The 27,039-nt window shown below is 51.2% G+C and overlaps 1 protein-coding gene across 3 annotated transcripts; it reads left to right on the top strand.

Moving 5' to 3' along the window:
- Positions 1-674: 674 nt before the first annotated feature.
- On the top strand, positions 675-25,462 carry MICALL2 (MICAL like 2). 3 transcript variants are annotated; one of them, XM_065684477.1, is made up of 17 exons: positions 675-934; positions 7,388-7,436; positions 10,964-11,105; positions 13,979-14,139; positions 14,768-14,889; positions 15,255-15,923; positions 16,131-16,309; positions 16,798-16,873; positions 17,189-17,304; positions 17,805-17,954; positions 20,690-20,745; positions 21,142-21,265; positions 21,850-21,940; positions 22,315-22,388; positions 22,721-22,835; positions 23,788-23,834; positions 23,932-25,462. In XM_065684477.1, exons 1-17 carry the CDS (start codon positions 792-794, stop codon positions 24,024-24,026), a joined length of 2,409 nt encoding a protein of 802 aa, XP_065540549.1. In that variant the 5' UTR covers positions 675-791; the 3' UTR covers positions 24,027-25,462. The 3 variants fall into 3 exon arrangements, with proteins under 3 accessions (XP_065540549.1, XP_065540550.1, XP_065540551.1); XM_065684478.1 differs by lacking the exon at positions 22,721-22,835 and having other exon boundaries at positions 23,932-24,020; XM_065684479.1 differs by lacking the exons at positions 675-934; positions 7,388-7,436; positions 14,768-14,889 and having other exon boundaries at positions 10,971-11,105.
- Positions 25,463-27,039: the final 1,577 nt, after the last annotated feature.

Genomic DNA, 27,039 nt, shown 5'->3' with positions numbered 1-27,039 from the left:
AAATGGGAGCACACTGAATTATTTGTGAGGTATTTATATATTAATGTATATTATCCATATCATGTCATAGAAACACCATTAATATATGTATTATTAATTATTTTAACCTAATTTATAGGCAGCTCTTCAAGCGTTATCTTGTCTCTTCTGCCGTTTTGTCAGCCGCATGAGGCCGGGTGAGTTACGGTGTGTGATGTGCATGTCATGGGGCAGCCGTTGTGTGTTGCTGATGGTGATGCTGGCCATGGCCAGGACAGCACCAAGGCAGGTGGTTGCCTCACCCACCATCCCCATCCATCCCCTTCTGCAGGGACAGGGGCTGAAGGTGGCCGCAGGTGAGGGTAACAGCCCCTGGCCGGCTCCCCTCCTTCCTTAGCCACGACGAGAAGGGCAGCCGTGCTTCATCCTCCCTCCTCCTCCTCCTCACACCTCCCTGACGGACACTTGGTTCGCTGTGTGTGGCTGTGGAGAAACCCTCCATTGTCCTCACGGCAGACGCCCAACGTGCGGGACCCCCGTGTCGCGACAGGACCCCCCGTGTCGCGACGGGACCCCCGCGTCGGGGGCTGCGGCCGCACTACCGCTCTCCGCCGCTTCTCCCCCGGCTCCGCAAGCTCGGCCCCGCGGCGAGGCCCTGCGGGGCCGCCGCTGCCCGCCCCTCGCCCGCCCCTTCCCCGCCTCCTGCGCGGCGCGGCGCGGCCGGGCGCCGCTCACCGTCGGGCTGCGGGCGGGCTGGGCACGGCGAGGGGCTCCCTGAGCGCTGCCGCCGGCTCCCCCGGCCCGTCGAGGCCATGGCGGCCATCCAGAACCTGCAGCTGTGGTGCAAGCAGCAGTGCGAGGGCTACCGCGATGTGAGCATCACCAACATGACCACCTCCTTCCGCGACGGCCTCGCCTTCTGCGCCATCCTCCACCGGCACCGGCCCGACCTCATGTGAGTACCCGCGATGAGCATCGAGGACAAGGCCTGGGCTGCCGGCTCGCCGGGGCTGGGACCCTCGATGGGCTGCCGTCGAGCCGCGGACCAGAGCCCACCGTGGGCCCTCGCCTTCCCTCAGCGCAGCCGAGATGCCAGCTCCTCATGGGCAGATGCTGTGGGCTGGCGGCTGGCGCCAGGAGCTCTGCTACAGCACCCACGCTGAGGCTCTCCCAAGTGGAGAGCCGTGCGCTCACTACCCACACGCATTCCTCCCCTCCCCAGGATTTTCCCCTTTTCCTTCCCTCCGTGGCTGGATTATGCGTGCTTTAAAAGCGTCTTTTTCCATTGCAAAACAAGTTCAGGCATTGGTTTTGGGGGAAGCGTTTCCTCCTTTGCTGTTGGTGTTTGCTTAGGCTGGGCTTTCCTCGCGCAACCCGGTGGCAAGCTCAGCTGTGAGTGGGGAGGCGAGGGCTATTTAACCAAAATACAGTGGAAAGGCATGGCTCAGATTCCTGCACATCACTCCATTTTCCCCTCTGTTGCTCCGTCTGTGGGAGGCAAAATGTTTTCCTCCCCTTGCCGGTGCCATTGCTGGCGCCCTGCGGGTTTTGACCTGTTGCTGCCTAGGTGTTAACATCTGGGAAGGTGAAGAGCCAAAGGGAGATGTAGATCCTGCTTCCTGGTTGGTTTGGGTTTGGTTTGTTTTGTTACTTCTGGGCTCTTTGGACTTTGAGTTGGGGGAGCTGAGAGGGGAGGTCAAGGCAAGGGAGCTGCACAAAGATTGCCCAGGATTATCGATTTCAGCTCAGGTCTCTCCCACAAGGCAGAGGACCACATTGGGTTGTCTGTCCTGCGGTTTTCCTCCTATTCCTTGAATTCCACCTTTTTCCTTGTGCTCCCGGAACAGCCAGACAGGTGAGTTAGTGTGTAGAGATCTCTTACAGGTCTGTTGCTTCTGGTGGACTCCCAAGAAGAACATCTCCTCTTGCTCTTCTCTCCTCTTGAAACTTGGAAGTGGCACTTAAGGCACACCTTCTGTAGTCCCAGTGCTTGGGCAGTCACCATGGTGTCGCTGTGTATGGCTTCCTGCCATGCCGTCATGTCCACATGACTCCAGATATTTCCTTTCCTTCCTTTGATTCACAGTCCCAAAGATACAGAACACCAGAGCAGAAAGGTTGGTGTGACCAGGAGGTGCTCCTAGAGGGATGGTGACAGCTTCCTGGCCAACTCTGCAGCTGGTCTATCCGGAGCAGGGGCTCAGCAGCTGAAGAGCTGGAGTAATCCTGTTGATCAGTTTAGTGCGTTGTTTATAATCCTTGCACTGTGGATACACATATCTTAAATAAACCCTCCTGTGCTGAAGAGGGGAGATGTTCCTTGTGGCGTCTTCCTGTTCCCATTCATTTTCTTTTACAATGGCAGTTCTGCCTGGCTTCATTCAGGACCTTACAGAAGCGCTTCTGACTCGGGCCAGCTCAGCAAAGGCTGCCTGGAGGTTAAAGTAAGAGAAGCTTTTATCAGCGGCCTCCCTCATCAGTGTCAGTGGCGTAATGCAGGAAAACACCCGGTGTATCCTTGGCTGGGCAAAGTCCTGCTGGAAGGAAATCATGCTTTCAAGTGGCTGGGGCCGCCGGTGTCATGTGTTGGATCCTGGGACTGGATACTTGTGCCATTCTCCGTCTAGCTGTAAAGGCTTCTCAGTGTCGATAGTAGAGGAGCCACAGGCAGAGAAGTGCAGCTGGGTGCACATGTGGCTGTGACCCCCGCTTCCTAAGGGCTTCCTGAGCTTCTCCCCTTTGCTTCTAGTAAAGATCCTGGTTGAAGATTGAAAGCATTGTACTGCAAATAAAACTAGGAAAGGATAAGCTGGTGTTTGCAGCAGCTCTGCTGTATTAATCACTTGCAGGACATGATTCGGTCACGGCAGCAGAGTTTTGCAACAGTGCGTTTTCCGTCGTGGTTTACACAAATGCCATTCGTGAGCTGAGGAGCGCAGGGGATTTCTCCTTGCAGAAATTCCCAGGAAAACTTCGAGCAATTACAAAACGTGGTCATAATCACAGGCTTCTCTTGTGCGGTATGGGGCTGCTGGGGGTCTCTCCTCCCCCTCCCTGTTTTCTTGCTGGAAAACACATGGAAAATATGCTAACTTCCCTCAGGCTTGCCTGATGTTGGTTTGTATGCTACCAGTGAGCAGGGCAGGCTGTGTAAAATCAGCAATGCATTTCCCACTCTCTTCCCACTCACCTAAGGATGCTGTGGGGGAGTGAAGATGAACGTTGAATTGCCATGGAAATTCATTTCTCTTTTGTCCCAGCTAAAGAGCGCTCCAGAGCCAGCCCCAGCCGGGCCCGCACGTGTGTCAGGCAGGTCCCAGCCCATTCGCTGGGGTGACTGCAGAGCCCTGAGGCTCCTCTCATCAGAGGGACGTGCAGCCTCGCAGCGGCGTGGTGGGAGGCTGAGATCAGAGCATGTGATGGCTGTGGCTGTGCGAGTTGTAGTGGCCTTGGCTGATCCGTGGGTTGGAAGCAGCTGGGGAGCTGTGCGCCCTCACGCCAGTATTAATGCCAGATGTCAAGGAAAGGTTTCGATTAAGCTGCTTCTCCCTGGGATCTTGCTCTTTCCCAGCCTGGGGGCTGGTGTTCAGCTCCACGTTCTGGGAATGGACTGGTTGTGAAATCCCCCTTGGCAGCTCAGCAGCCGGGGGTGCTTATTCCAGCAGCGGTTCCTGGGCTGCTGTCAGCTCAGCGGGGCAGGATGAGGCTGGCAGTCATCAATACAGACAGGAAGGGCCCTGGCTGTGCTGGGTTGCACTCTCCATCCCCTTAGGAAAAGGCTGGGGTGGAGCAGAGGTGCTTGGCCTCCATGGGGTTGTGGGTTGTGTGACGGGCATAGATGAGAGGAGGATGGAGCTGGGGTCGGTTGTTAGTTACCCCCAGCAGCACACTGAACAGACCAGAGCAGTGCGGAGCAGGCGCTGCTGAGAGGAGGATGAGCGCCCTGGGGCATGTTCCCATTGGGATTCCCGGCTCTGTCCTCTCTGCACAGGTTGTTTGCGCCTCCAGGAAGAGCGTAGCTGAAAGGTCCTATTCCCAGCAGAACACTCTGGGTTTGAACCCTCTGTTCCAGAACTGGGAGCTGGCAAAGGGTGTTTCACTCTTTCTCAGTGAAATATCTTCTTATTTAGAGAGAAGATAATACAAAAGTGCAGAAGCTTTTGGTACCATCACGGCTCTGGAATTTCCATAACCCCCCCCCCCCCAGGTCTGCTCCAAGGCCAAGTTTACAACCAAGTTAGTACATGCAGTAGCAGCAGCGATTCCTCCTGTGGAAGCACATGTGCTTTGTGAGCACGGGGTCTCTGCAGCTGGAGCTGTGGGTGGTCAAGGAGATTTGTGGTCATGAGAAGCACTGGACCACTTCTTTTTGCTAAGAGGAGGGTTATTTTGGGAGCTAAAAGCTTCACTTGTATTTCTTTGCTGGTGAACTCCACTCTGATTTGTTTCCAGCACTGGAGGCCCTCTCTTGGGTCAGATTATATTTCTCACCTCTTCCAATTAATTCAGTTGCCTGTGTTTTCTCAGCGGAGAACTCCTTCTCCGTTTGTATTATCTTTGCTTTCTTAGGATTACATTGGTCCAGAGAGCTTTGATATTCCAAGATAGGAGTTGCACCAGCAAGATCAATTTCCAAGAGATATTATATGCAAGCAGTTCACCTGACTAGCCAGGGAAGAAGGGATGCTGAGCGGGCAGGAGGCTCTTGAAATGACCAAGTAACCTGGTTGTTTGCACTCTCCTTTGGGGTTTTAGACATTCACCATCAAGAGGTTCGGGTTTTAGGTCTCTTGCATGCCGTGCAGTGTGAAGCTGCATGCGCACCAGCAGAGCAAACAGCATTCAGCGTGGCTGAAGGCCACTGACCAACAGTGAGTAGTATATTATGTCTTAAGTGTCAGCATGACCGAGTGACCTGGAGCTCCCCTTTGCTCTTGTAGGTGTTTTCCTGCGTATCCCTGCTACAGAGATTATTTGGGAGCAGAACCAGGAGTGAGGCCGAGTGCTGCAATCATTCAGCTGGCTCTTAAAGAAAGCTGATTTTCTTCTCTGACACAACCAGGATGATTGTATTGTACCACTGAAACTTTCTGTGATTGTTTCTGTTGCTCTTTTTTATCCATTGTCCCAGGGAAGGGAAATATCCGGGCAGGAGCACTGCTTGAAGGAAAAGCTCTGCAAGTCCCATTGATTTTGCACAGGAAAGAGTATATGGTTTAGAAGTGGGATGTGCCTTGTCTTTATGTGCTTCTCGGGGGAGTTTGACCTTTGGGTCTTATCTGTCATTCATTCTCTCCTTATCCCACATAGCAATTCCAGATGCAGGAAGCAGGGAGGAGGCACAGGCTGTGGTGTGATGGACAAACCTGGTTGAAGGCGCCTCTCTTATGTATAATGTAATGCTCCACTTTCTGTAGTAAGTAGATAAAGGACCTGGCTTGCTCCTTGCTGATACAAGTCATGGAAAAAGTTCCCCTGCTGTGCTCCAGATCATGTGTTTGTCTCATGAATAGGTTGCTGTGGGCCAGCTTTGCCCTGGCTTTCACACTGTTATCCTGGCTCCTCTTAGAGCTGAGGGGCTGGCTAACAAGGGTAGGTCCACGTGGGTTATAAAGGTGCTACATTCGAAAATGCAAAGTTGGTCTCTAGCCTTTCTGCTTATCAGTGAGAATTTCCTCTCTGATACCAGCTCCGTGCTAGTAGGTACAAGGATTGTAAAGTGAAACTGGGTTATCAGAAAGGAATTGACCCTGCCTGCTTGCCTGGGCAGAAGGAAGCGGTGTTGGAGAGCAGGGCTGGCAGCCAACAGGCAGTTTTGTATTCCCAATTTAGCAAGTGGCAGTCACTTTAAAACAAAGCTGACGGTGGCTGTTTCCTAGGCGAGGGACATGCTCTGCTATGGGTGGGAAAGCACATTGTGTTGTGGCTCTACTTCCAATAGCACAAACTCATTCTTCCCAGTGCTTTCTTGCCTATCTTGCCAGGTACTCACTTTAGAATCATAGAATCATAGAACAGTTAGGGTTGGAAAGGACCTTAAGATCATCCAGTTCCAACCCCCCTGCCATGGGCAGGGACACCTCACAGTAAACCATGCCACCCAAGGCTCTGTCCAGCCTGGCCTTGAACACTGCCAGGGATGGAGCACTCACAACCTCCCTGGGCAACCCATTCCAGTGCCTCACCACCCTAACAGGAAAGAATTTCCTCCTTATATCCAATCTAAACTTCCCCTGTTTAAGTTTTAACCCATTACCCCTTGTCCTGTCACTGCAGTCCCTGATGAAGAGTCCCTCCCCAGCATCCCTATAGGCCCCCTTCAGGTACTGGAAGGCTGCTATGAGGTCTCCTCACAGCCTTCTCTTCTCCAGGCTGAACAGCCCCAACTTCCTCATCCTGTCTTCATATGGGAGGTGCTCCAGTCCCCTCATCATCCTCGTGGCCTCCTCTGGACTTGTTCCAGCAGTTCCATGTCCTTTTTATGCTGAGGACACCAGAACTGCACACAATGCTCCAGGTTTCTGAGTTCCCAGCACAGCGCAGAGAGAGGTGGCATCTGGGTTGGACCAGAGAGGGAGAGAGCAAATCTGTGACAGGGGAGGAGGGAGGTGATGTCCAGGGACAGCAGAAAGGAAGAAGGACTGTTGACTTTGGCTTGTAACTTGCCAACAGTAATTGTCTCTTCCTTTTCAGTTACTGGCTCTGATTACAAATCAAAGGAGACAGCCCTAGGGAAAGAAGAATAACATTTCTACAGGCAATTTTGGTGTTATCAGCCCACGGTGTTGTGCTGTGGGCTGAGGTATTTCCCAGGCATGTTCCTAGTGCTGGTTTTGTGGAGCTCTGCCAGAGGACAAAAGAGGATTTGAAACCAGAACTTAGAGCTCTCCGTCTATGGAGACGACTTGCAAGATGGGAAAAGAGCATGGATGTGACGGTTTGGAAAGTATTTCCGGGGAGATAGTGTTGCAAATCTGGCTGGCAGGCACTAGTGTACCTTTTTGAGGTGGGAGAGGAGCTAGGCTTTCCATGAGTTAGAGGTTGCTCCTGTCTGTCTCAGCAAAAGCTCTGAATTTGCATGGGATGTCTTGGCATCAGCACGTCCTGACTGCGGGAGGCAGCCCTGCAAGGGTAGATGTGCCAGAAATGTGTTGTGCTGCCTGTGGGCAGATGGCTGTGCCTGCTGAGTCTCTTGCACCTCTCTGTCCTGGGAGGTGCAGCGGGTCTGTGAGTGTCTTGGACGGGATCTGACACACTGCTCCCTCCAGAGCATCTCTGAGAAGGCAGGGTGGGAGGAGGTGCTCTGTCCCCTGGACCAGTGAGGCTCGGAGAGGCTTGAGAAGCTGGAAGCGAAGCAGCTTGCTCTGCATCACCACCCTGAGATTTTTCTCTTGTTCCTGTATTTCAGAAACTTCGACTCCCTCAGTAAAGAAAATGTGTATGAGAACAACAAGTTGGTAAGTGACTTTTAATATTTTACTTGTGGTCTAGTCCATGACCTGCACCTTGCTTATGTGCTTTAGCAGATGCAGTGTGCTGAGTGTGCTAGACTCAAATCCTTTGCCTTATTCTGCATGTTTACAGCCTTCTGATTTAGATGGCAATGTCTAGGCTTGCTGGCTGCTTGGAAGCACCGTGAGACCGTTCACACTTCTTCTTCACTGGCCTCACAGTGATTCCTGTGTCCGGTGTGTCCTGTGATAGCAGGGACGCAGAAATTCTGGAGCACACGATGCTCCTGAGGGATGAAGCAGGAGCTGGGAGGTAGCTGGTGTGAGAGGGGAAGTGCCAGGAGTCTTCTGTCACTTCTCATTGCCAGTGCAGGGGATGAAAGCTGCTAGAAGGTGGAGACATCCTAAAACCTCATCCTTCTTGGATGCTTCACTCCAGGATGGGATTTGAGTTTCTCTTGTTCTCTTCACAAAGAAAGTAGCAGTTGAGCAGGCCAACCCCTCTCCTGCACTGGATGCAAGCATGGGCTTAGTGCTCCGAGGAAGGATTTTTTTCCTCCCTCTCTCCCTCACAAAGAGAAAGGCAGTGCAGTAAAATGCTTGTCTTCCCTTGGCATTGCTCCACACAGCTTCGTGGCTGCTTGGCAGGAGCTTGGGATGTGAATGAACCACGGCAGCTTACTCTTGTCTGGACTGGAGGAATGACATCCTCTGACGCAGTGAACTGTCTGAGGTGGTCCTTGCCTCTGGGAGAGCTAAACTCACCCTCCACATTCCTTAGCTTCCACTCCCCTTCAGCCCCAGCCATGCTCACGGTGCCTGTGGCAGACCCCTCTCTCCGCAGCCTGGGGCTGCAGGCTGTGAGCAGTTATTCGCACCCTCTGGGGTTCAGCCCTTTGTGTTCCTCTCCTCTAGGTGAGAGTCAGACCACGCGTTTTTGCCCTTGAGGTTTGGTATTCGGCAGGCATCGGGGCCTCTTTGCCATGGATGGTCATCCCGGCCAGAGTGCTGTGGAGCCCGGAGTGTTCCTCCTTCCCCAGCTGGGCTGATGGTGTCTCCTCTGCTGGCAGCTTCGCTTGTCTCTGGGAAATGAGCTGTATGAGCTGCCTCCAGTGCTTTTATTAATGAAAAGCTGCTTTGTGCCTCTCGTATAAAGAGTTGCCGCCTCCTTTGTTGCAGCCTGTGTTTCCCTCACCCCTTCATTTCTTAGTTTTTTCTATGTCCTTTATTTTGCTCTCTCTTATTCCCCCTGCTTTAAGATGACTTGTCTGTGTTACCCTGTCACTGCTGATAATCCTGCTAGCTTGGCTTTTGCCCCTCCATCTCCCTGTGGGCTCCTGGGCTGGTCTTCTCTCTCAGACTCATCTCCATCCTAGCTCTTACACTTGCTCTGGCTGCTCTTGGGATATGACTGGGTCTGGTTTCTCCCAGTGCTATTCCTCTGCTATTGTTCAGGCCCTCCTTGATGCCTCACTATTCAATAACTTCTTAGAAGCTGCATTATTCAACTGAAAACTCTTGTTTGAGCTGCAGTTTGCCATATAAGGTCTTCTGCTGAGGAGGAATTCGTCACTTCTTGAGTGCCAAAAAACCAACCCACAAGCCCTAGAAAACTTGCAGTTGGTGGCATTTTCTTGCCTACGATTTCAAATACGTATAAAGAGGAGAAAGGCTTCTAGCAGCCTTAGGTCCAGTTTTTTCAGTGCTAATGGGTGGTGGCATGGTGCAGCAGAGACAGTGGTGATCTGTGTCAGAGGATGCTGTGCCTGGCAGACTCAAATGGCCTCGAGCGTATCACTTTGCCTCCCCTATGCACAATGGAAGCAGTGGCATTTACCTCCTTGTAAAGCACTTGGAGCTGCAGTGGTGAAAAACGCTATGCAGAAATAACATGTTGCTGCTTTAAAGGCCAGCCCGGGCAGGCAGGTAGAGGAGAAGGGCAACAGGGCCATATTAGGTGGTGATCTTGGATCTCCAGGCAAGAGCAGTTCCCCGGAGCACGAGGATGCTGTAGGCACAGGGGACACTACATGTAATACTGCTCTCTGCAGTGCTCACCTGGTTCTGGCCAAACCAGTTGTATGCATGGAGCATCCTCCTCTTTGAGATCCCAGGCAGCCCTCACACTCGTTCTGTGCCCCTTGCACTGTCTCACCCATGGCACTGTGTGGCAGGAGGTGGCGTGGTCTGTGTTGCTGCTAGACTGCACACTGGGAATGTCCAGCAGGAAAACTGCACTGGTCAGACCAGTTGTGCAGCTAGTGCAGGGGGGAACACTCCAAAGAATATATGGAGTACCAGGTTATGAGGCAGGCAAGTGCCAGGCTGGGCTGGCAGCACAACACAACCAGAGCTAACTGGCTGGAAGCATTTTTAATGTCAGCTCAGTTACATTTTTACTGGGCTACCCAATGGAAAAAAATGGTAATTATCTTGCTGTAAAAGAGTGGCTGTTTGTTTCTTCTAAGCAGGAATGGTTGGCTTGTGCACCAACACTGTGGTGTGTCTGTGCCAGAGGTCAGATGCGGAGGGTTTCAATATGTTCAAGTCTTTCTTTAACCCTTTCACTGTGGGCTTCAGCAGCAGCCATCCTCTGGTTCTGTAAGGGCTGTTTTCCTTTGTTGTGTTGGCATTTCAAACAGGATGCTCCAAAGGGGGATGGAAGGGATTTTTTACCTATAAGCTAGGAAGGAAGAGGGCTGGAGAAAGTCCCTAATAAAGCCCTGCAGTGATTTGAGCAAGGGCAAAGCTGAGTTATGGATGTTGCAGTATTTTTTTGTCCTCTAGTAAAGGCTCTTGCTCAGAGGCAAAAAGGAAATAGCTTTTACCTCCTTTATCTGACTTTGATCCTGCAGTTTCAAAGCAGAGGGCGACACAAAGAGGAATATTGGCCCCAAATATTGGCAGTGTGGAGACGGTTAAGCTGGAAGGGAGATAAGTATCAGGAATTCTGCATTATTCCTCTCTTCCCCCTCTCTACAGTCTGGGAGAGAGGGCTCCTCGCTGCAGCCCAAGAGTCCTCCTTTGTTAGATGGGGAAGAGCAGGCAGTAGTAGGCAGGAAGCTTTAACCTTTGCACAGCACATGGAGGTAGAGAGCTGCCTGCAAACACCTACCAGCGCACCACTAACTGGGGAGCGCTCCAGGTTGGGCTGGAAGCCTGGAAGCGAGTCTGCCAGCCTGGACTGACACATCCCCTTCTGCCAGGCCCCGCTCTCGGCAGCTGTGCATACCCAGCTAGAGGCAGGCTGGAGGCAAGCAGGGGAAGCCCAGGTGAGTTCCTGTGCAGTGAGCTATGGCCAGCTTGCCAGGCCAGATTTTTGGCTCCCTGCCTGAGTTTCTCAATGCAGTGGCTGGAAGCCATGACTCCGCTGGTTCCTGCATGATGTAGGAGTTAAACTGGTGCAGCTGTTCCCCAGTAGAGTTATTATTGAAGTGGGGCTGTTTGCAGTGATGTTTTCCTGCTTCTGATGAGGACCGGTTCTGTTGCCTGGGCTGGACAAGACCCCTTTTGTTTTCTCCTTCCTTCTCTAGGCATTTCGAGTGGCAGAGGAGGAGCTGGGGATCCCAGCCTTACTGGATGCAGAGGATATGGTTGCTCTGAGGGTGCCAGACAGGCTGAGCATCCTCACCTATGTTTCCCAGTATTATAACTACTTCCACGGACGGTCTCCTAGTAAGTACCATATTCCCTGGAGGGGTGGGAAGGATCCGGGCTTAATCCTGTGCTTTCCTTTGCCTCTTAACAGCTTGAAAAAACAAATTAGACTGCACAGCGGCCTTTTGGTACCACAACTGTTTCACTGGGGGATCTGAACTCTTTATACACCAGACTACAATCGCACCAGCAGAAGGACACAGGGCCATGCAGTGTCTTTAAACTAGTGCCTTAAAACATACAATACAATCTAAAACTTCTTATGGTCCAGCCAGTTGGGAACACTGAAGGCTTCCCTCCATGTTCCCTATCTCAGCATTCCTTTTTTGAGCACCTCCATCCCTGCTTCAGTTTTTGCCACACCAGAGGGCTGGTGAGAACCGAGTCTAACAAGGCTGAGCTTGTCTGTGAGGTTACCCCAATGGGACAGCATCAGTGGTAGGGCTTGTACAACAAAAGCAATAATGATAGAAGGAAGTAGAAGAAAATTGCTCCTTGCCAAGCTGGGGTAGATGGCTCTATGTCAATGACCAGCTGAGTGCATGGAGCTGGTCCTGGGGATGGGTGAGGAACCAACTGAGAGCTTATGGGTCAGGATTAAAGGGAGGACATGAACAGGTGACATTATAGTGGGGGTCTGCTACAGGTCTCCTGACCTTAGGGCAGCTTCCAGTGCCTAAAGGGGCTGACAAGATAAAAAGCGCCTCTCCAGTTATAAGGGCCTGTAGTGACAGGACAAGGGGCAATGGCTTTAAACTGGCAGAGGGGAGACTGAGATGAGCTCTTAGGCAGAAGCTCTTCCCTGTGAGGGTGCTGAGGCGCTGGCACAGGGTACCCAGAGAAGCTGTGGCTGCCCCATCGCTGGCAGTGTTCAAGGCCAGGCTGGACAGGGCTTGGAGCAGACTGGTCTAGTGGAAGGTGTCCCTGCCTGTGGCAGGAGGTTGGAACTGGATGAGCTTTAAGGTCCCTTCCAGCCCAAACCAGTCTGTGATGATTCTCTGATTAACTGGTATAATTGTGATAACAATTCTTTCAAACATGAAACAGAGCTGTCAAGGCATTATACTCGCGTACTGCTGAGTTTATGTGGGCTCACAGGAGCGTTGTTATAGACTTGGTTTGTATTTGGCTCTAAGCTCATACAAAATGAAATAATATGATAAGCCAATTTCACAGGTTCCTCCGGAGGAAACTGTAGAAAGTGGGCCATGAATGACTTAACTGGTTTAAGGTGAATCTCGATGGAGAACACAGATATGTATTGAAAATGTCCTATATCTTGGAAAAAAAAGCACAATTCACTCTGAGAGCTGCTTTCAATGTCTAAACTCTTCCCCCTTCTCCGCCTCTTTACACATTTGAGCATGCCTTTTCCTTCACAACCTCTTCCCTCCCCCTCTTCATTACTTTTGTTTCTTGTCTTAAACCCATCTGATTGAAGTCAAACAAATTCCATCGTGTTTGTGCCAAGTGGTGAGAATCTGGGTCAGCTTGAGGTCTTTACCCCTTTCCCTTTAGCATCTTACATACCATGTCATCAAGCACAGCGCATTTTTATACTCTCTAGTGTCCCACAAAACACTCTGCTTGCATTCCTGTTGCTGGGGTGAATGTACGTGTCTGAAAATGAGCCCAGCCAGCAATGTGCCCTCTGACACTAAGCAGAGTCCTAATATCATAGTCATGCCCTTTGAATGGGCTCCAGCAGGACCATGAAATAAGCAGGACACAGGAGGCCAGCAAGGGTGAGCAGCCAATATTTTGTTGCGGTCGTGCATTTATGGAAGAGTAGAGCTGAAGGCACCAATCTTTGTGCTGGGCTTTGGGAATTCAGTGAACGGCACATGTGGGAAGCGAGGAGGCAGCACGAGACTAAACCCTTTGCTGGGTTGGCTGTCACCAGCCCTCCGGTTGCTGCTGTAAGAGAGCCTTGGGTGTTTATTTGGATAGCTGCCTTTCTTGAGGGAAGGCTGCTGGGAGCCGGGCTTCCTCTCTGCTCTCTGCCCACACTCTCCCTGTCTCTACTGAGAAGGGTATAAATCTGGTTTTGGATGAGTGGTCATTTAATTGGACACTCTCAAAGTGAAGCTGTGACTCAGATATCCCACAAGGAAAACAGACATCTCATTCAGAATAAAAAGTGGAGCAAAAATAACATCCCCATAAGAGAGATGAGGGGTCTTGTCTGTGAAAGCTGTGCCTGAAGCCTTATTTCCCAGGGAAATCTCCCTGCCCTTTCCAGGGCCCAGGGTGTCATTCCTAGCTCGACTGAAGTGTGTTGGAGGTTCTCTTTTCTTCGCTTTGTGTGAATTTAGAGGGTTTTCTCTTTCACCTGCAAAGAAAACGGGATTGTGTGGAATTACCCATTTTTGGTGGTCATTTCTGTATTTAACCTGTTTGCTCCACAAGAGTCCCAGCTGGGGTGCGGGATGGACATCCACAGCAGTGAAGGCTCAGGGTATGTAGGAAGTCTGGAGCACAGTAACTTAAAACAAGCTCTCCATGCTTCAGTTCCTCAGCTGTTAATACCCAACAGCAGTGCCTGTTTCAGCGGTAATCAGTTCCAGCCAAACTGTAGTCGAGGTACAAACCCCAGGTGTTGTCCGCACCGTTGATGGATGGTGTTTTGTATTTTTCCACTTTCTAAATCCCCCCCCATGGAATTCCCTGAGAAATAAAAAATCAGCAGTTTCAGCTGAACGTTGCTAAAATTCACTTGTTGCCTCTTGTCCCTCACTCCACAACAGAACTGCTTGTGAAGGAAGCCTGTGTCTCCTTGTATGCTTTGCTTGTTGCCCATCAGGCACCTCTGGATCTCCTTATATTGTAAGTTACATCTAAGCCCATGGGTTTTCCTTATGTTCCCTTCCAATCTTTCTTCTTCCTTCTAGTTGGAGGCATGGCTGGCATCAAGCGTCCTTCCTCTGAACCTCAGGAGCAGCCTCTTGGGAAGAAAGCTATTTCAGAACCTCCTAAGCCAGTGCCACCAAAGCTGCCTCCTGCCCACCCACCAGCCAGAGCTAAGCCAAAAGAAACCTCCCCAGTCACCACGGTAAGAAATGTGTTTCGGGGTGTTCTTTGTACCTTAAGTCTGCTCAGTGAGCTAGTAGGGTATTGGGTTAGTTCAGTGCTCCTAGTGGTAAGGACTTGATCTCTTACATTTTCTGCTCGCTATGGGGGATTTAATCCAGAGACCTGGTTACTGCACAGATTCAGGTGGGAGTCACTGGAAAACCCATCAGAGAGCTGGGATTCATCTCAGGGTGAACAGGACATGGGTGTCTTAGGACACAGCTGTGCTGGTCCTGCATCTTGGGGATGCAGATTTTTAACAGTGTGTGTTATATTGATTAAATTCTTGAAAGCAGTTTCAAAGCAGAGTAGGGAAGAAGACAGGGTGGAAGAAGGAAATGGTAAGGCCCTTTCCCAGCTAATTCAAATCAGAGACCTCTGCACCCTGGTACTCTGATTTTGTAGGACCCAGTCCCCCTTCCTCCACCTTTTTGAGGGCTGTTCCTCTTCGTATGAGCAAGGGTTTAGTGGGAGCAGGGATTTTCTGGGTATCCCTTCTCTATCCTAGCCAGATGACTATCATGCCAAACATCCGCCTGACTATGGGAGCTCCATAGCTGTATGTAGGGCCACAGTGCTGCCTACTCACCCACTGCTTCTCCCCACAGAAAGGGGTCCTGGCAGACAGCGGGAATATCCCAAGCAGCAGCTGTGGGGTCTGTGGGAGCCATGTACATCTGGTGCAGCGCTGCTTGGTTGATGGGAAGCTCTATCACAGGAACTGCTTCAGGTACAGCTCTTCAGATCTGGGACGTGTTGATCGCAGAGGGGCAGCCTGGTTCCTTTGGGACTGGAGAGAGAGCGGTGTGGGACATTGTGTCAGAGTGGAGGCAAGCTGGACCTGCTCTTGTCCTGTCCATAGGGGAAACCCTTTGCACGGGCCTGTTTTCACCCACACATTTCCCACTTCAGACCTTGCTATCAGCAGCTCCTGGTTTTGGTGCCCGAGGAATGTGCATACGGGGTCTGCTCACTGCCATTGTGGTGCCTTCACCCTCCCTGTGCTGACGGTGGAATCGTGCCTGCGCTCTCAGCTGCATGTCAGTGGCTTCCCAGTGCTCTGGAGGATGTTTGCTGAGATTTTTGTATCCACAGGTGCAGGCAGTGTTGGAACGTGCTTCTTCCTGGAAGCTACAAACCTGGGCCTGAGCCCAACACGTTCATCTGTATCAGCCACCAGCAGCCAGACAGTGTCCAGATCTCTGGTCTCCGCAGCACCAGGAACAAACCTGAGAGTACCCCAGCCCCTTCTGCTGCCAGGGCTTTCCAGAAAGCAGCAGAACCCAAGAAACCAGAGCAGGTGTTGAAGAAACCCAGCCAGGAAGGCCTTGCTAATTCAACCAAGCCATCTGTTTCATCTTCAGGAAGCTCTGGCTTCAAAAGTGTAAATACTCCATGGTCCTCTTCAGCTGTAAATAAATCAGATGACTGCAAAGGTACCCCGTTGGGAAATAAAGCGGATCATCGTGAAGGTGCCCCCCCAAGGCCTCCTTGGACAACCTCCACGACAAAAACTCAGCAAGCCCGAGAACATTTCTTTCAGTCATTGGAGCCTTCCAGCAATAAACCTTCTGACACTAAAACCCAAGTCCCTTCTCATGGCCCTGCTAAAACTGCCTCTGCCAAAACCACTACTGAGGTCCGTCCAGCGAATGCTGCGAAGGATCAGGCACGTAACCATATTATACAGGCTCTGGCTGGATCAAGCACCTCTCCAAACAAGCCAGGAGGACTCAGTTCCACTGGCTTCTCAGCATCCAGCAGGTGAGTACTATGCCTCTTTCCCTTATTACTCCCAAGATGATCGTTGGGATAACTTGGAGAAGTCCCAGTCTTTCTTCCCTTTTCCCTGTCTGCTTTTGTGGCTGAGATTTAAAGACATGTAGAGGAGCTAATCCAAGTCTTTGGAACAGAGGCCAACAAAAAGGTCCATCCTTTCAAAAAGACTGACTAGGTTGTTCTTTCTTGCAGTGGCAAATTTTCTCCCACCAGTTCTCAGTGGCAGAGTCCAGCTCCAAAAGCACAGCCCAGCAAAATAGGGTACACAGCACTAAAACAGGAAAAGATTACAGACCCTCTGCCCAAGAGCCAAGCTGCCAGCAGCAAACCTGTTAACTCTGTGCACAAGCCAGAGTCAAAAGGCATCAAAGGTGAGGATGACTGATTCACATACAGCTCTGTCTGGACGCAGCACACCATCTCTGCGCCTTTCTCCTGGACCAGTACAATGAATGTGTCAGTGACTCTTATACTTTCTATCTGTACCACCACATAAGAGTTTTCTGAGTTCTGGGGTTCCATTTATCCCTGTGCAATTGCTCCCTCTAGCATGGTGAGTTTTTCTACTCTGATGACTTCCAGGTATTTGAATCTGTACTAGCTGTCACCAAACGTTGGGATCATGGTGGATTTCAGAGGCTCAAGTATACTTTTCCACATGGGAGAACTTGATGGAACTTCAGGATGACTCCATGATTGCAGCTAGGGCTCACCCAGCTTCCTTGTCTCTGGTTTGCTGCAGTAACATCAAAGTATCTGCCTCAGTGCATGGCTTACCTCCTAAGATCCTCCTGAGACTTAAATCTCCTTGTTTCTTTTGGTTGGATCTGCTGTTATCTTGCTATGTTCCTTTCTTTAGGAAGCATGGGTGCTGGTGAAGACAAGTCTGAGAGCCCAGCGGACTGGAGATCTCGGCTGAAGCCTGTAGCAAACAAGTGAGTGTCTTTGAGCTGGTGGTTCTCCTGTGACAAGCGAATGGGGATGTCCAGGCTTGCATCTGTGTTTGTTGCTGCAGGTCTGTGTCCACAGAGGAGGAAAGAGCTCCTGTGTTTTAATGCTTCCGTTTCCAGCAATCTGATGGAAAAGGGAAAGGCTTCCATTTCTGGGGGAGGGAAAGCATGTTTCAGATTGCTGGACTCTGATTAGAAAAGTGAGACCAGTTGGAGATCCAGCCTAGGATGTCCAGAACTCTTCCTGTAGACCATTCTGCAAGAGGGATGGTTTCCTACCTGTGTCTTTCTTCTTTGCAGAGACCAAAGTGGCACTAAGAAACCTACTGGTAGCTCCCAGGTGGGAACAGGCAGTCCAGAACACAAGGAGACAAAGCCAAGCCCATTAGTTGTCCCATCAGCAAAGCAGGACTCTGGTATGAAGGATATAAGCTTTGCCTTCATTTTGCTAGTTAGGCAGGGGACAGGCATTGGGTGCTGCAAGGCATAGGTGACATGGTGATTGAAATAGTGCCTTGCTTTCAGGCACGCTTATTCTTTGCACCTCCTTTGGCCCTCTGGTGACTATTTGGAGAGACATGCTTCCCCAAAGAGAGGGACCCTGTCTTCACAGGGTGCCCTTCTTCTAGCAAGATTTCACTTACTGTCTCTTGCATAAATGTGTAATGGTGAGAAAACCCCATGATGGTTCCAAGCCATTTATTCTTCTCCTGCACCCATCTCCTACTCTGGCCTTGTAATTGGTGGTTTCTCCCTGTTTCCTTTGGGCTTGTGCCCCTCGCTGTCATCTAGGGCTCAAAATGAAGGTGGCTAGTGATGAGTGCCAGAGATGCTGGGCAATAAAGGGATTTTGGGGAGATGAGGGTTGAATTTTCTCACCCAAAACCTGTCTGTGCTTCTATGCTTCTTAATCCAGCTTCATCTGGTGGATTCATGAAGAAGAAGTTGATCCCCAGCTCAGATCTTGTTGGGAGCTGTCAGAATTCAAGGCAAGGCTGGGAAGACCCTGGGGGCTCAGCCAAGAAGGAGGAAGAGGGCAACCAGTTGAAGAAAAGCACCACCACAAGTAAGGTCTCTCCTGCCTGCTTGAAGGCACTCTTTCCTTTGCACTGTCAGGGAACAGCCTGACCGGTCAGTACGGGAGATGTATCCCTGAGTTTCCTGTGGCTGTAGTCATGGGGTAAAAATCTGTGTCCTTAATTGTTATTAGCCAGCTTGGCATAAGCAGGAGCCATCCAGGCCAGAGAATTCAGTGGGAAGGAAAGAAATGAAAACAGGGATTTGTCAAGGTCACTGCCCTGTCATTCTTCAGACTCAAAGCTATGAAGAGGACCATCTCCTGATTCGGAGAACTGGGATCTAGTTGATATCTCTTCCCTTCAGTTGAGTGGCTTTGGAAAACGAAAGGAATGCAGGGAACTGTCAGCCAGAGTCTCCAGCTGGTGGGACCATGGTAGCAGCAGCCTTGGCTGCTTTCCTCTTGGATGTTCAAAGATGTCCTGACCGGTTCTGACTAGTTTGTTCCTACCCTTAATCCAGTTTCTTCTGTATGTTCAACCAGAGCTTTACTGTGCACCTCTCCTCCTTTGCCCAGTTGATTTTGCTCCTATGTATCCCTTCACAATGTAAATGAAACTTCCTGGAACTTACCTGATGTTTGCTGCTGTCCTGTTTGCTCAGCTTGTTTGATCTCCCCTTTTCTTACCCCATTTAGCTCTGTTTTATCTGCTTATCAGGGCTCAGCCCTTGCTCAGATGTTTGTCTTGGAGCAAGCAGGATCGGTCCCGGTGGCACCGTGGCCTCAAGCTATAGTATTTGTTAGGTGGTTCCAGCATTGTCCTTAACCTGCTCCTCTGATGGCTACAGAGCATTCAAACTCCAGGTGTGTTGTCTGTTTTAAAAGTTTACCATGGCTTCACTTCCCAAAACTTTCCATCTCCTTTTTCCGCAGACTCAGCCACAAGGATCAGCATTACATCCTTCCCCGGAAGTGAGCTGTTAAGATAAGGGAGGCTGGTTTTATATCCGTCTTTCTAATGCTTACTGATTGCTGCTGGGGAGTGCCTGCTATGGGGAACTTTTCCCAGCAGTCTCCCCCCGTTTTTCCACGTGTGTGCAAGGCTGCCATCCCAAAGGCTGTCACTTGGCAGCCTGTGGATTAAGGACAGACTTGTTGCTCCTTTGCGTAGGTCTTCACCTCAGCGTTCAGAGACGTGCTATGAAAAATCAGCTACCATTCCTGCCCTTAATCCTCTGTGTGTTGTGTGGGGCTGTGGATGGTGAGCATTTCTGGAGGTCACTCATTTTCTTTGGTATAAGTAGAGTTTTCTTTTGAAATAGGGGTTATTTGGAGTCATTTTGCTAGCTGTTCCTCTGCAGTGACCTCGGTCTTCTCGTGATCAGTGGTGCCTTGGTTGGTGGTGCTACAGAGATCACTCAGAAGAAGCCTGGAGATGCAGGGCTGAGCTGGGAGAGGGAGGTGTTGCTCAGGCAGTAGCAGCAGACTGCTCATGGCAGGCCAGGTGCCCCTTGGAGGAACCTTTAGGAGAGGTTAGAAAAGAAACCAGGTTGGACGGGGCTTGGAGCAAGCTGCTCTAGTGGAAGGTGTCCCTGCCCGTGGCAGGCGTTGGAACTGGATGAGCTTTAAGGTCCCTTCCAACCCGAACCATTCTATGATTCTCTAAGTGCAAATCGCAGGTAGCGTACCCGGCAGCAAACCAGGAGCATCCAGAAGGAAGAGTACCCGACAAAGGCCAGCAGTGCAGGGACAGCACAGCTCATTGCCACGTGCAGCAGCATCTCCTTTCGCAGTCTTCCTAAAAAACACAGTAGAGCAAGGCCTGGGCAATTGGAGATGTGTCCTTGAGTGCTTCATCGAGTCAACACCAATTGCCAGAGACTCTCAAGAGGCTTCCCTAGTCTGTCCTGTCTTTCTCCTTGTGTATGCTGAGCCTGCACTGCTGCTGCTTTTCTTACAGCTATGCTCTTTTGGTACTAGAGTTTTCCTTATCACATCATCCACGTATGCCTCTGTTCTCTCTCTGTAGTAATTATCCAGCCCAGCCCCTCGGGTATCCAAATACCTCACACTCTTCTGTAGTTATCCTTGCAGCACAGTTGGGCAGAGGAAGCTGAGGCACAGTGGAACAAATACACATTGCAAAAAGAATTGATTTTAATAGGTGTCCAGGGCCTAAATAATGCTGTGTAGTGGGGCCTTGGGGACTTCTCACCTAGGAAGTGTTTTGTGGAAGGAATTGAACCTTCGTTTCCTGAGACCTATGATAAGGTCCCCTAGACCATCTTTATTTCATGAGTATTTACTGATACTTCTTTTTAAAAGACCACTAGAGGGGTGTTTTCAAGTATATCTTAGTGTTTCCTCTGACAGTAATCCAGTATTCCTGTTCTATCCTTTGGAAGCTTAATAAGGGGTGGCTTTTGCCACAAGAAGTGTCTTTGAGTTCTAACAAGGTAAAGGATGAATGTGGAAGTCAATATCCTTGGGTGGAAGACTAAAAGTCACAGCTGAGTTAGGTGACTGGCTATGCCCTGGGGATGAAAGCAGCACCCTGTGACCAGAGGGTATCTGAGTGTCCAGCCATAAGGAGTAAATCAGGCCGTGCTGTTTCCTGTGGGTGCATCTCCCACCTTAGTCAAGGGTGCTGATGCATGCATGTTATCAGTGGCATGGCAGGGATCTGTTGTGCTCTGGTGGTGTAGGCACTGTCCCACACCACAAAACTGTGTGAAGTATTTTGTGGAATTCTTTGGTTTTGTGGTTTTTTTTTTCCCTTCTAGTTAAACCCTCTGCTCCGAAAAGTACCCAGAGCCCTGAAGCAGTGTCCCCGACCAAGGTATGGCTGGAAACCAGGTGTAAGTGGAACAGGCTGGGGTTGTTGGGTGTCCTGTCAGAGTGCTTGCCCACTTATATCTCAGTTTGTCTTATTGGGACATAATAAGACAGTAAGGCAGCTTGTCTTACTATTTGAATTCCTGAGGAACGGATAACACAGAGCCAAACAAAATTCTGGTAGACATTGTGTCCCCCAGCAAGGGAGGGAGAACGTCTGTGGACTGACAGGCGTGGGTAGATCTTACCCTGTAATGCGTCAGTGGCCACCACGCTGATGACTTGGCCCTCGCAGGACATGGCTCTGCAGTTGGGCTCCTGATGTCATTTCCCATCTCGGCTGGAGCTGTGACCTCAGTGGGGCACTGAGCTGTGTTTGGTGCTACATTTGTTTTTCTAGCTGCACCCAGACTACCTCCCCGAAGAGGAAATCCAGGGCAAGGTGCGTGACATCGAGAAGCAGCTGGATGAGCTGGAATTGAAAGGAGTGGATCTGGAGAAGCAGCTGCGTGGCTGCGAGGGAGGTAAAAGAGACTCTGGGCTAGCTCTGATACAGTGGGGAGGTGTGAAGCTCGTGTCTTACCTCATGGCATTCTTGGCTCCATTTCTAGGAGCTCTTGCTACGTGTGAGACACCAGGTTGCCAAAAGTGCCTGGTATAGCAAGATAAAGCCCTGGGAATTTCAAACCCTGTCTGGCTGTTTCCTAGCCTATTGTTTGAGCAAGGACTTCTGTTTATTTGGCTGAGGATCAGGGAGTTTGAGAGTGGAAGGCTGCTATTGATCTGACTGATCTGATCTCAAGCCAGACTGGTTGTCGTGGCTGGCTCCAGTTTCACAGGGGTTACTGGGTTCATTCAGAATGGCAGAGTTGAGCTGACCACATGGAAGATGAGCTGGATGCGGGGTATCTGTGAGCATCTTCCTTGGATCTGCAGGGAGTGATCTCCATCCTTTCCTTTGTACTCAGGACTACCAAAGCGAACTGTAGCTCATCACTGCCTGTAGCTCATATTAGTCATCCTGGGCTCTCCCTCAAGTATTGTTTGAGCCAAGGAGACTGAGCTGGTGCATCTTCTGAAGGAGTCTTTCCCTTTGTCTCTCTTGCAGATGAGTCTGAGGATGCTCTCATGGTGGATTGGTTCAAACTGATCCATGAGAAACAGCTGCTGCTCAGGCAGGAATCAGAGCTGATGTACAAGTAAGTACAACCAGAAATTCACCCATCTGCTTGTGCGCTTCACCTGGGAGCAGTAAGCAGTGAAAGGAGAAGGAGTGTGGCAGCCCCCAAAAGTAATGTGCCAATTGGTGGGATGAGGGAGACTTGAGGATGTCTTTGGGAGAGCTGCCAGCATCCTGATGGGCCTTTGAACACTGATGAGCACCCAGCGCCTGTGAGGAGCTCATGGGAGGGAGACTTCATAGATGTGATGGAGAAAGATTTCCCCTGACCCACCAGCCCTTGCCCAGGTAGTGGGCAATGCAGGAGGAAGGCTTTAGGCTTTAGCATGGTGAGGAGGGCTCAGCCGTGGGCATGGAGGGGCAATTGCTCACCTCATCTGTGCTTCCTTCCAGGATGAAACAGCAGAAGCTGGAGGAGCAGCAGTGGAACATTGAGATGGAGCTGCGCCACCTCATGAACAAGCCAGGTGAGGACTGGCTGCACTGCAAGTCCTGCTGGCCGCAGGCTGTGTGTAGCCCTCCACTTTGTGTGCCAGCCCTGGGATGCCCTTCAGATCCAAATGACACTGCCAGGGACTGGAGTTTCACTGCAGGGTGTCTCCTGCCTGCGCTGCTGAGCTGTCAGTTGCAGACTCCCTGTCCCATCCAAGCCACCTGCACTGGATGTGAGATGGGCCCATGAGCACGAGGATAATTTGGGCCTGTGAGAGGGACTTGCTGGAGCAGGGTGGAAGCAGGAGCCACAGCAGAGAGGTAGCTAACCTATAGCTGTGAGATGGGCTTTCCTTGTCTTGTGCAGAGGAGCTGAAGACACACAGGGAGAAGGAGCGAGAGAAGGAGCTGCTGGAGTCGTACCTAAACACGGTCAATGATCGGAATAGCATTGTGGAGTGCCTGGATGAGGACAGGCTCAGGTGAGGACCCCCAGATGGTGGGAGATGAGCCAACACCAGAGATGATTTCCACTGTATTTCTTCCACTGCCCAGGCTGCAGGGGTGGAGAAATGGCTATAATCCAGACTTCTGCTCCATGCGAGATGGGCAGTGACCTGTCACCAAGCATCTCATCCTAAATGCTGCTGCCATTGCTTCCTTGGCAGCTGTTAGAAACTGAGATCAGGACCACAGCCATATTGAATGCTCTTTCAAGCTAATGCTGCTTTGAACTGTGAAAAGAAGGCAGAGGAAGAGAGAGCGAGAGGCTAGAGATGGGGAGGATGGAGGCAGTATGGGAGCTGCAGGAGAGCTCTGGGAATATGAAGGCAGGAATGTGTTCGTCTGCTGCAGCAAGTAAAGGAACTGTAGCTGGGAGATGGCTCCTCCCCAAGCTCAAAGAAAGACTGCTGTGTCAAGTAGCTGGATTTGTGCCTCCTGTTGCTGACAGCAACCTCTATTTCTTGACCTCAGGGCACCCACTCCAGCTCGAGCTGAGTAATGCCTCAGCTTTTGGCTCTGGCTTTGCCCAGGCCCGTGGAGATAGCATTGCATTTGTCCCTGGTTGTGATGAGCACCCCTGCGGCACCCCAGGCCACTGGTGTCTCATCTCCTAGGGTGTGGTGTTGCTTCACAAGTGGTGAACTCAGATGATTCATAGGCCAGGAAGGACCTCTCTGCTCCAGTGCTAGATATCCATGGTCTGGAAATCCCCACACAGGCCCTTGCTCTCAAGGGAACCAGATGCAATTTGCTAACATCTAGGACTCCTCTAACTGCTTGTTTGGCTGGTTTTTACCTGCACCCTTCTCAGAGTGTGCTGTGGAGGTTTGCCATTTCTGACTGGGGGAGTTGTCTTTGCATGGGGTTTGGGGTCTACCACCTTGTCATGAAACACAGCAAGTTTTCTAATGCCATGTTGTTCCATTACAGAGAGCAAGAGGAGGACCAGATGTTGGCAGACATGATCCAAAAGTTGGGTAAGGGCCCACTGTACTCTGGAACAGCACTGGGTGGCTCTCTGGGGGTGTCTGCGGTGAGTCTTAACCTGCTCTGTGCCTGCACCCTCTCCTGCAGATGGATCTCTGGCTCCTGGCTCTCGAGAGAAGAAGAGCAAGTTCCGCTTATCCAGAATATGGAAGTCAAAAAGTAAGAGTAAAGCTCAGGAGTGATGTTCCTTTGCCCAGTGGCTCAGCAAGGGCTATCGTAGGTATGTTCCTTCCTCACTGCTGCTTTCCTGGAGTCCTGCAGGACTGTGATGAGGTTATTCTGCTCCCTGACATGGAGACTGCAGGTTTGTCAACCAAAGGGACAGTACGAATCCCCTCTGGCCCTGGTATGGGGGTCAAGGATACCTTTCCCAGAAGGTGGACTTTAAAGAGTGTTTTCCTTCTTTGGATCTAGCTCAGAGCTGGCTTCAGCCCTGTTGTCAGCTCAGGAGGGCAGAGCTCGATTTGCCCATCCACTGCTCAGGTCATTGCATTCCTGAATGCAGGAGCATGGCGCTTCATGTCACCCCACAGTGCCCCACTCGTGTCAGCCAGGGCTGCACTAAGGGCACTGCACTGGTCTGTAAAAGGGCTACACTCCCTCCCTTCCTCTCTGCATGTGCTCTGGCTCCTTGGCCAGGATCAGAGACACAGAGAGGGAGGTGCTGTGGGGTGAGAGAGATTGAGGGTCTTCCCCCTTGTAATCTGGAGCTGCAGGCCCCACAGCTGGGAGGAGGCAGAGAGCAGAAACCCCTCTGTATCTATGGGGTGGAATGTCCTAGAACCAGATTGTTTCAGCAATAACGCTTTTGATTCCAGACCTCCTTTTGGAAGCGTCTGCAGGCTGGTTTCTCAAAGCTCATCGCTGCATTCCCTCTGTGGGGGAGATGTGTAGCTCCCTTATTTCTCTGGCTGCACAGTGACGTTTCACAGGGTTTTCGTTATGGCCCATTCTGCTGAAAATGAACAAAAATCTTCTTTTAATAACCTGGTGCTAACAGAGAGCAGAAGGGTATTAATGGGTTTGCCTCGTCCATGAGTCTTCTGCATGGGACCAATAGAGTTCCTGAGGCTCCGTCCCTGGGCAGCCAGCGCCCTCAAGGGGTGCTGCGGTTCACATCGGTGAGACAAGGCGAGTACGGGCATGTCCTGGGCTTGCTGGCAGTGAGTCTTTCTGCTCTCCCCTCCATCCAGTGACTGCAGCCAGGCACCTGCCTGCTGTGGCAGCATCCTCTCTTCCCAGTCAACCTGGGGAGCAGGGATGGAGACAGGCAGGGAAAGGTCGGATTCATTCATGACGCCTCTAGCTCCGCTACGTGTGGGCTTCCCTCCTCCCTCCCAGCCAGGTACTCTGAGGTTTCTCGGGGTCCTGGTCTCCATCAGGGCCTGGGGTTTTGCACAGAGGGGGTTTGCTGCCCGCTCTGCCCGGTGGCAAAGCAGAGGCGATGCGTCCATTACCCACGAGGTGGCAGTGGGACTCTCTGTCCCAGGAAGCCTGCCCTGGGCTCGGTGAGGTACCAAGTGCCTGAGGGGTTCCTGGTGCCCACACTGTGTGTACGTGTAGTGGGGCACCCTGTACCTGCATATGCTTTTGTCCAATAAAGAACTGCTGGAGCACATCTCTGAGTCCCAGTGTGAGTTTGGCTGTGGGGTGTGGGCTGCCCTGATTGCTGTGAGCACTGACGATCCCTCTCTGGAGCTGTGAGTGGTAGCAGGAGCTTGGCATAGCTGTGATGGAGAGGCTCCCCTGCCCAGAGCTTGCAGCCTAACTGAAGGCCATAGAATCACAGAATCATAGAACAGTTAGGGTTGGAAAGGACCTCAAGATCATCCAGTTCCAACCCCCCTGCCATGGGCAGGGACACCTCACACTAAACCATCCCACACAAGGCTACATCCAACCTGGCCTTGAACACTGCCAGGGATGGAGCACTCCTGGGAGAGCAGCAGTGCTAAGGAGTTTCTCAGTGATTTCAACCCCCCCCAGCTCTCAGGTAAGTACATTTTCCACCTTGCTGCTTTAGCATCACACACGTCCCCAAGCCTTGTGGGATACCAGCAGTCTGGGGGAGAAAATGAGAAGCAAACCCTCTTCTGCCATAGTTATACTGTGGCACTGGTGAACGGCTGAACTGTGGTTTCATCACATAAAACACTTCTGGAAGTGCTGTCACCACACTCTTTTCTCCATGTTCTTCCAAATGGGAAGACGAACTGGTTTTGGGGCACATGCTAACCACAGTGACTGGCATGCTGTGCCTTGCATCCCGACCCGCTTGTCAGGAAACTGTTTCCTGCAACTGTATGCGACCATGAGGGGAGGAAGGATAGAGGGAGACCCCTCTTCCAGACCTGGGCATTAGCAGCAAATCCCCAGAATTAAACATGCCTGTGTGGGCTCTGCCAGCTGAGAGTGATGGAGGTGAAAACACTTCTGCTAAAGGGAGAAATACCCTTCCTAATGAGTGGGTCCCCCTCCTACAGCTGTGCCCACTGTCGTTATTGCTGGGCTTTCATCTTCTCAGGCTTAGATTCTCCAGCCTTGAGAAGTTTAGTTTGTGTGGATTTGGGGGTGGCAGCATCATCCAAACTTATCCAATCCTTCTCTCTCCAGGACACACGGAGCAGTTTAACTCATCTTGAAGGCAGGCAGGAGATGGGTCGGCACAGGAATGTGATCACACGGCGCTTAAACAACCCCCAGGGCTCTGCAGCAGCAGTAAGTGCATGGTTTGATCTGCTGCAGAGTTTGCTTCGTGAGGTCAACTGCTACCAGAAAGCAGGCACTGGTTACACTTGCTAGATATGTGCTTGCTTGCCTCCAAGAAGAGGTTCTGAAGGGAAAGCTGCTGCTTCTCCCATCTGGAGTCTGCTGGAAATGGTAACCCTGGTCTAAGGTATAAGAGGCTCTGCTGGAAATGCTGTGTGGGTCTTCAAAGGTTCTTCTAGATACAGAAATATTGAGAACAGGAGTGGAGACAGGGCCTCAGCTTTCCTCACCATGCCACTGCCAGCAGGAGGTTATGGGCTGGTGTGAAGCTGACTTCAAGACTGACCCCAATTATTTCTATGTCAAAAATGAGCAGATGAATAGTTTAGTAGTGCTCCAAATGCATCCTGCCCACATACCCAAACTCCTGTCCCTACTGATGCAGCACTCTCTGGTCATGGGCAGGGTCTAGCGGTCCCAAGCTCC

This window comes from Lathamus discolor, chromosome 6, assembly GCF_037157495.1.
Source record: "Lathamus discolor isolate bLatDis1 chromosome 6, bLatDis1.hap1, whole genome shotgun sequence".
Lineage (NCBI taxonomy): Eukaryota > Metazoa > Chordata > Aves > Psittaciformes > Psittacidae > Lathamus > Lathamus discolor.
Note: the sequence above shows the minus strand (reverse complement) of the source record. Positions and strands in the feature narration are given on the sequence as shown.

Bases quoted from the DNA above. Each gene is read 5' to 3' on its own strand.
- MICALL2 (XM_065684477.1), top strand. From the start codon at position 792: ATGGCGGCCATCCAGAACCTGCAGCTGTGGTGCAAGCAGCAGTGCGAG. The intron at 935-7,387 runs GTGAGTACCCGC...CCTGTATTTCAG, and splicing joins CGGCACCGGCCCGACCTCAT to AAACTTCGACTCCCTCAGTA. The intron at 16,310-16,797 runs GTGAGGATGACT...TCCTTTCTTTAG, and splicing joins AGAGTCAAAAGGCATCAAAG to GAAGCATGGGTGCTGGTGAA.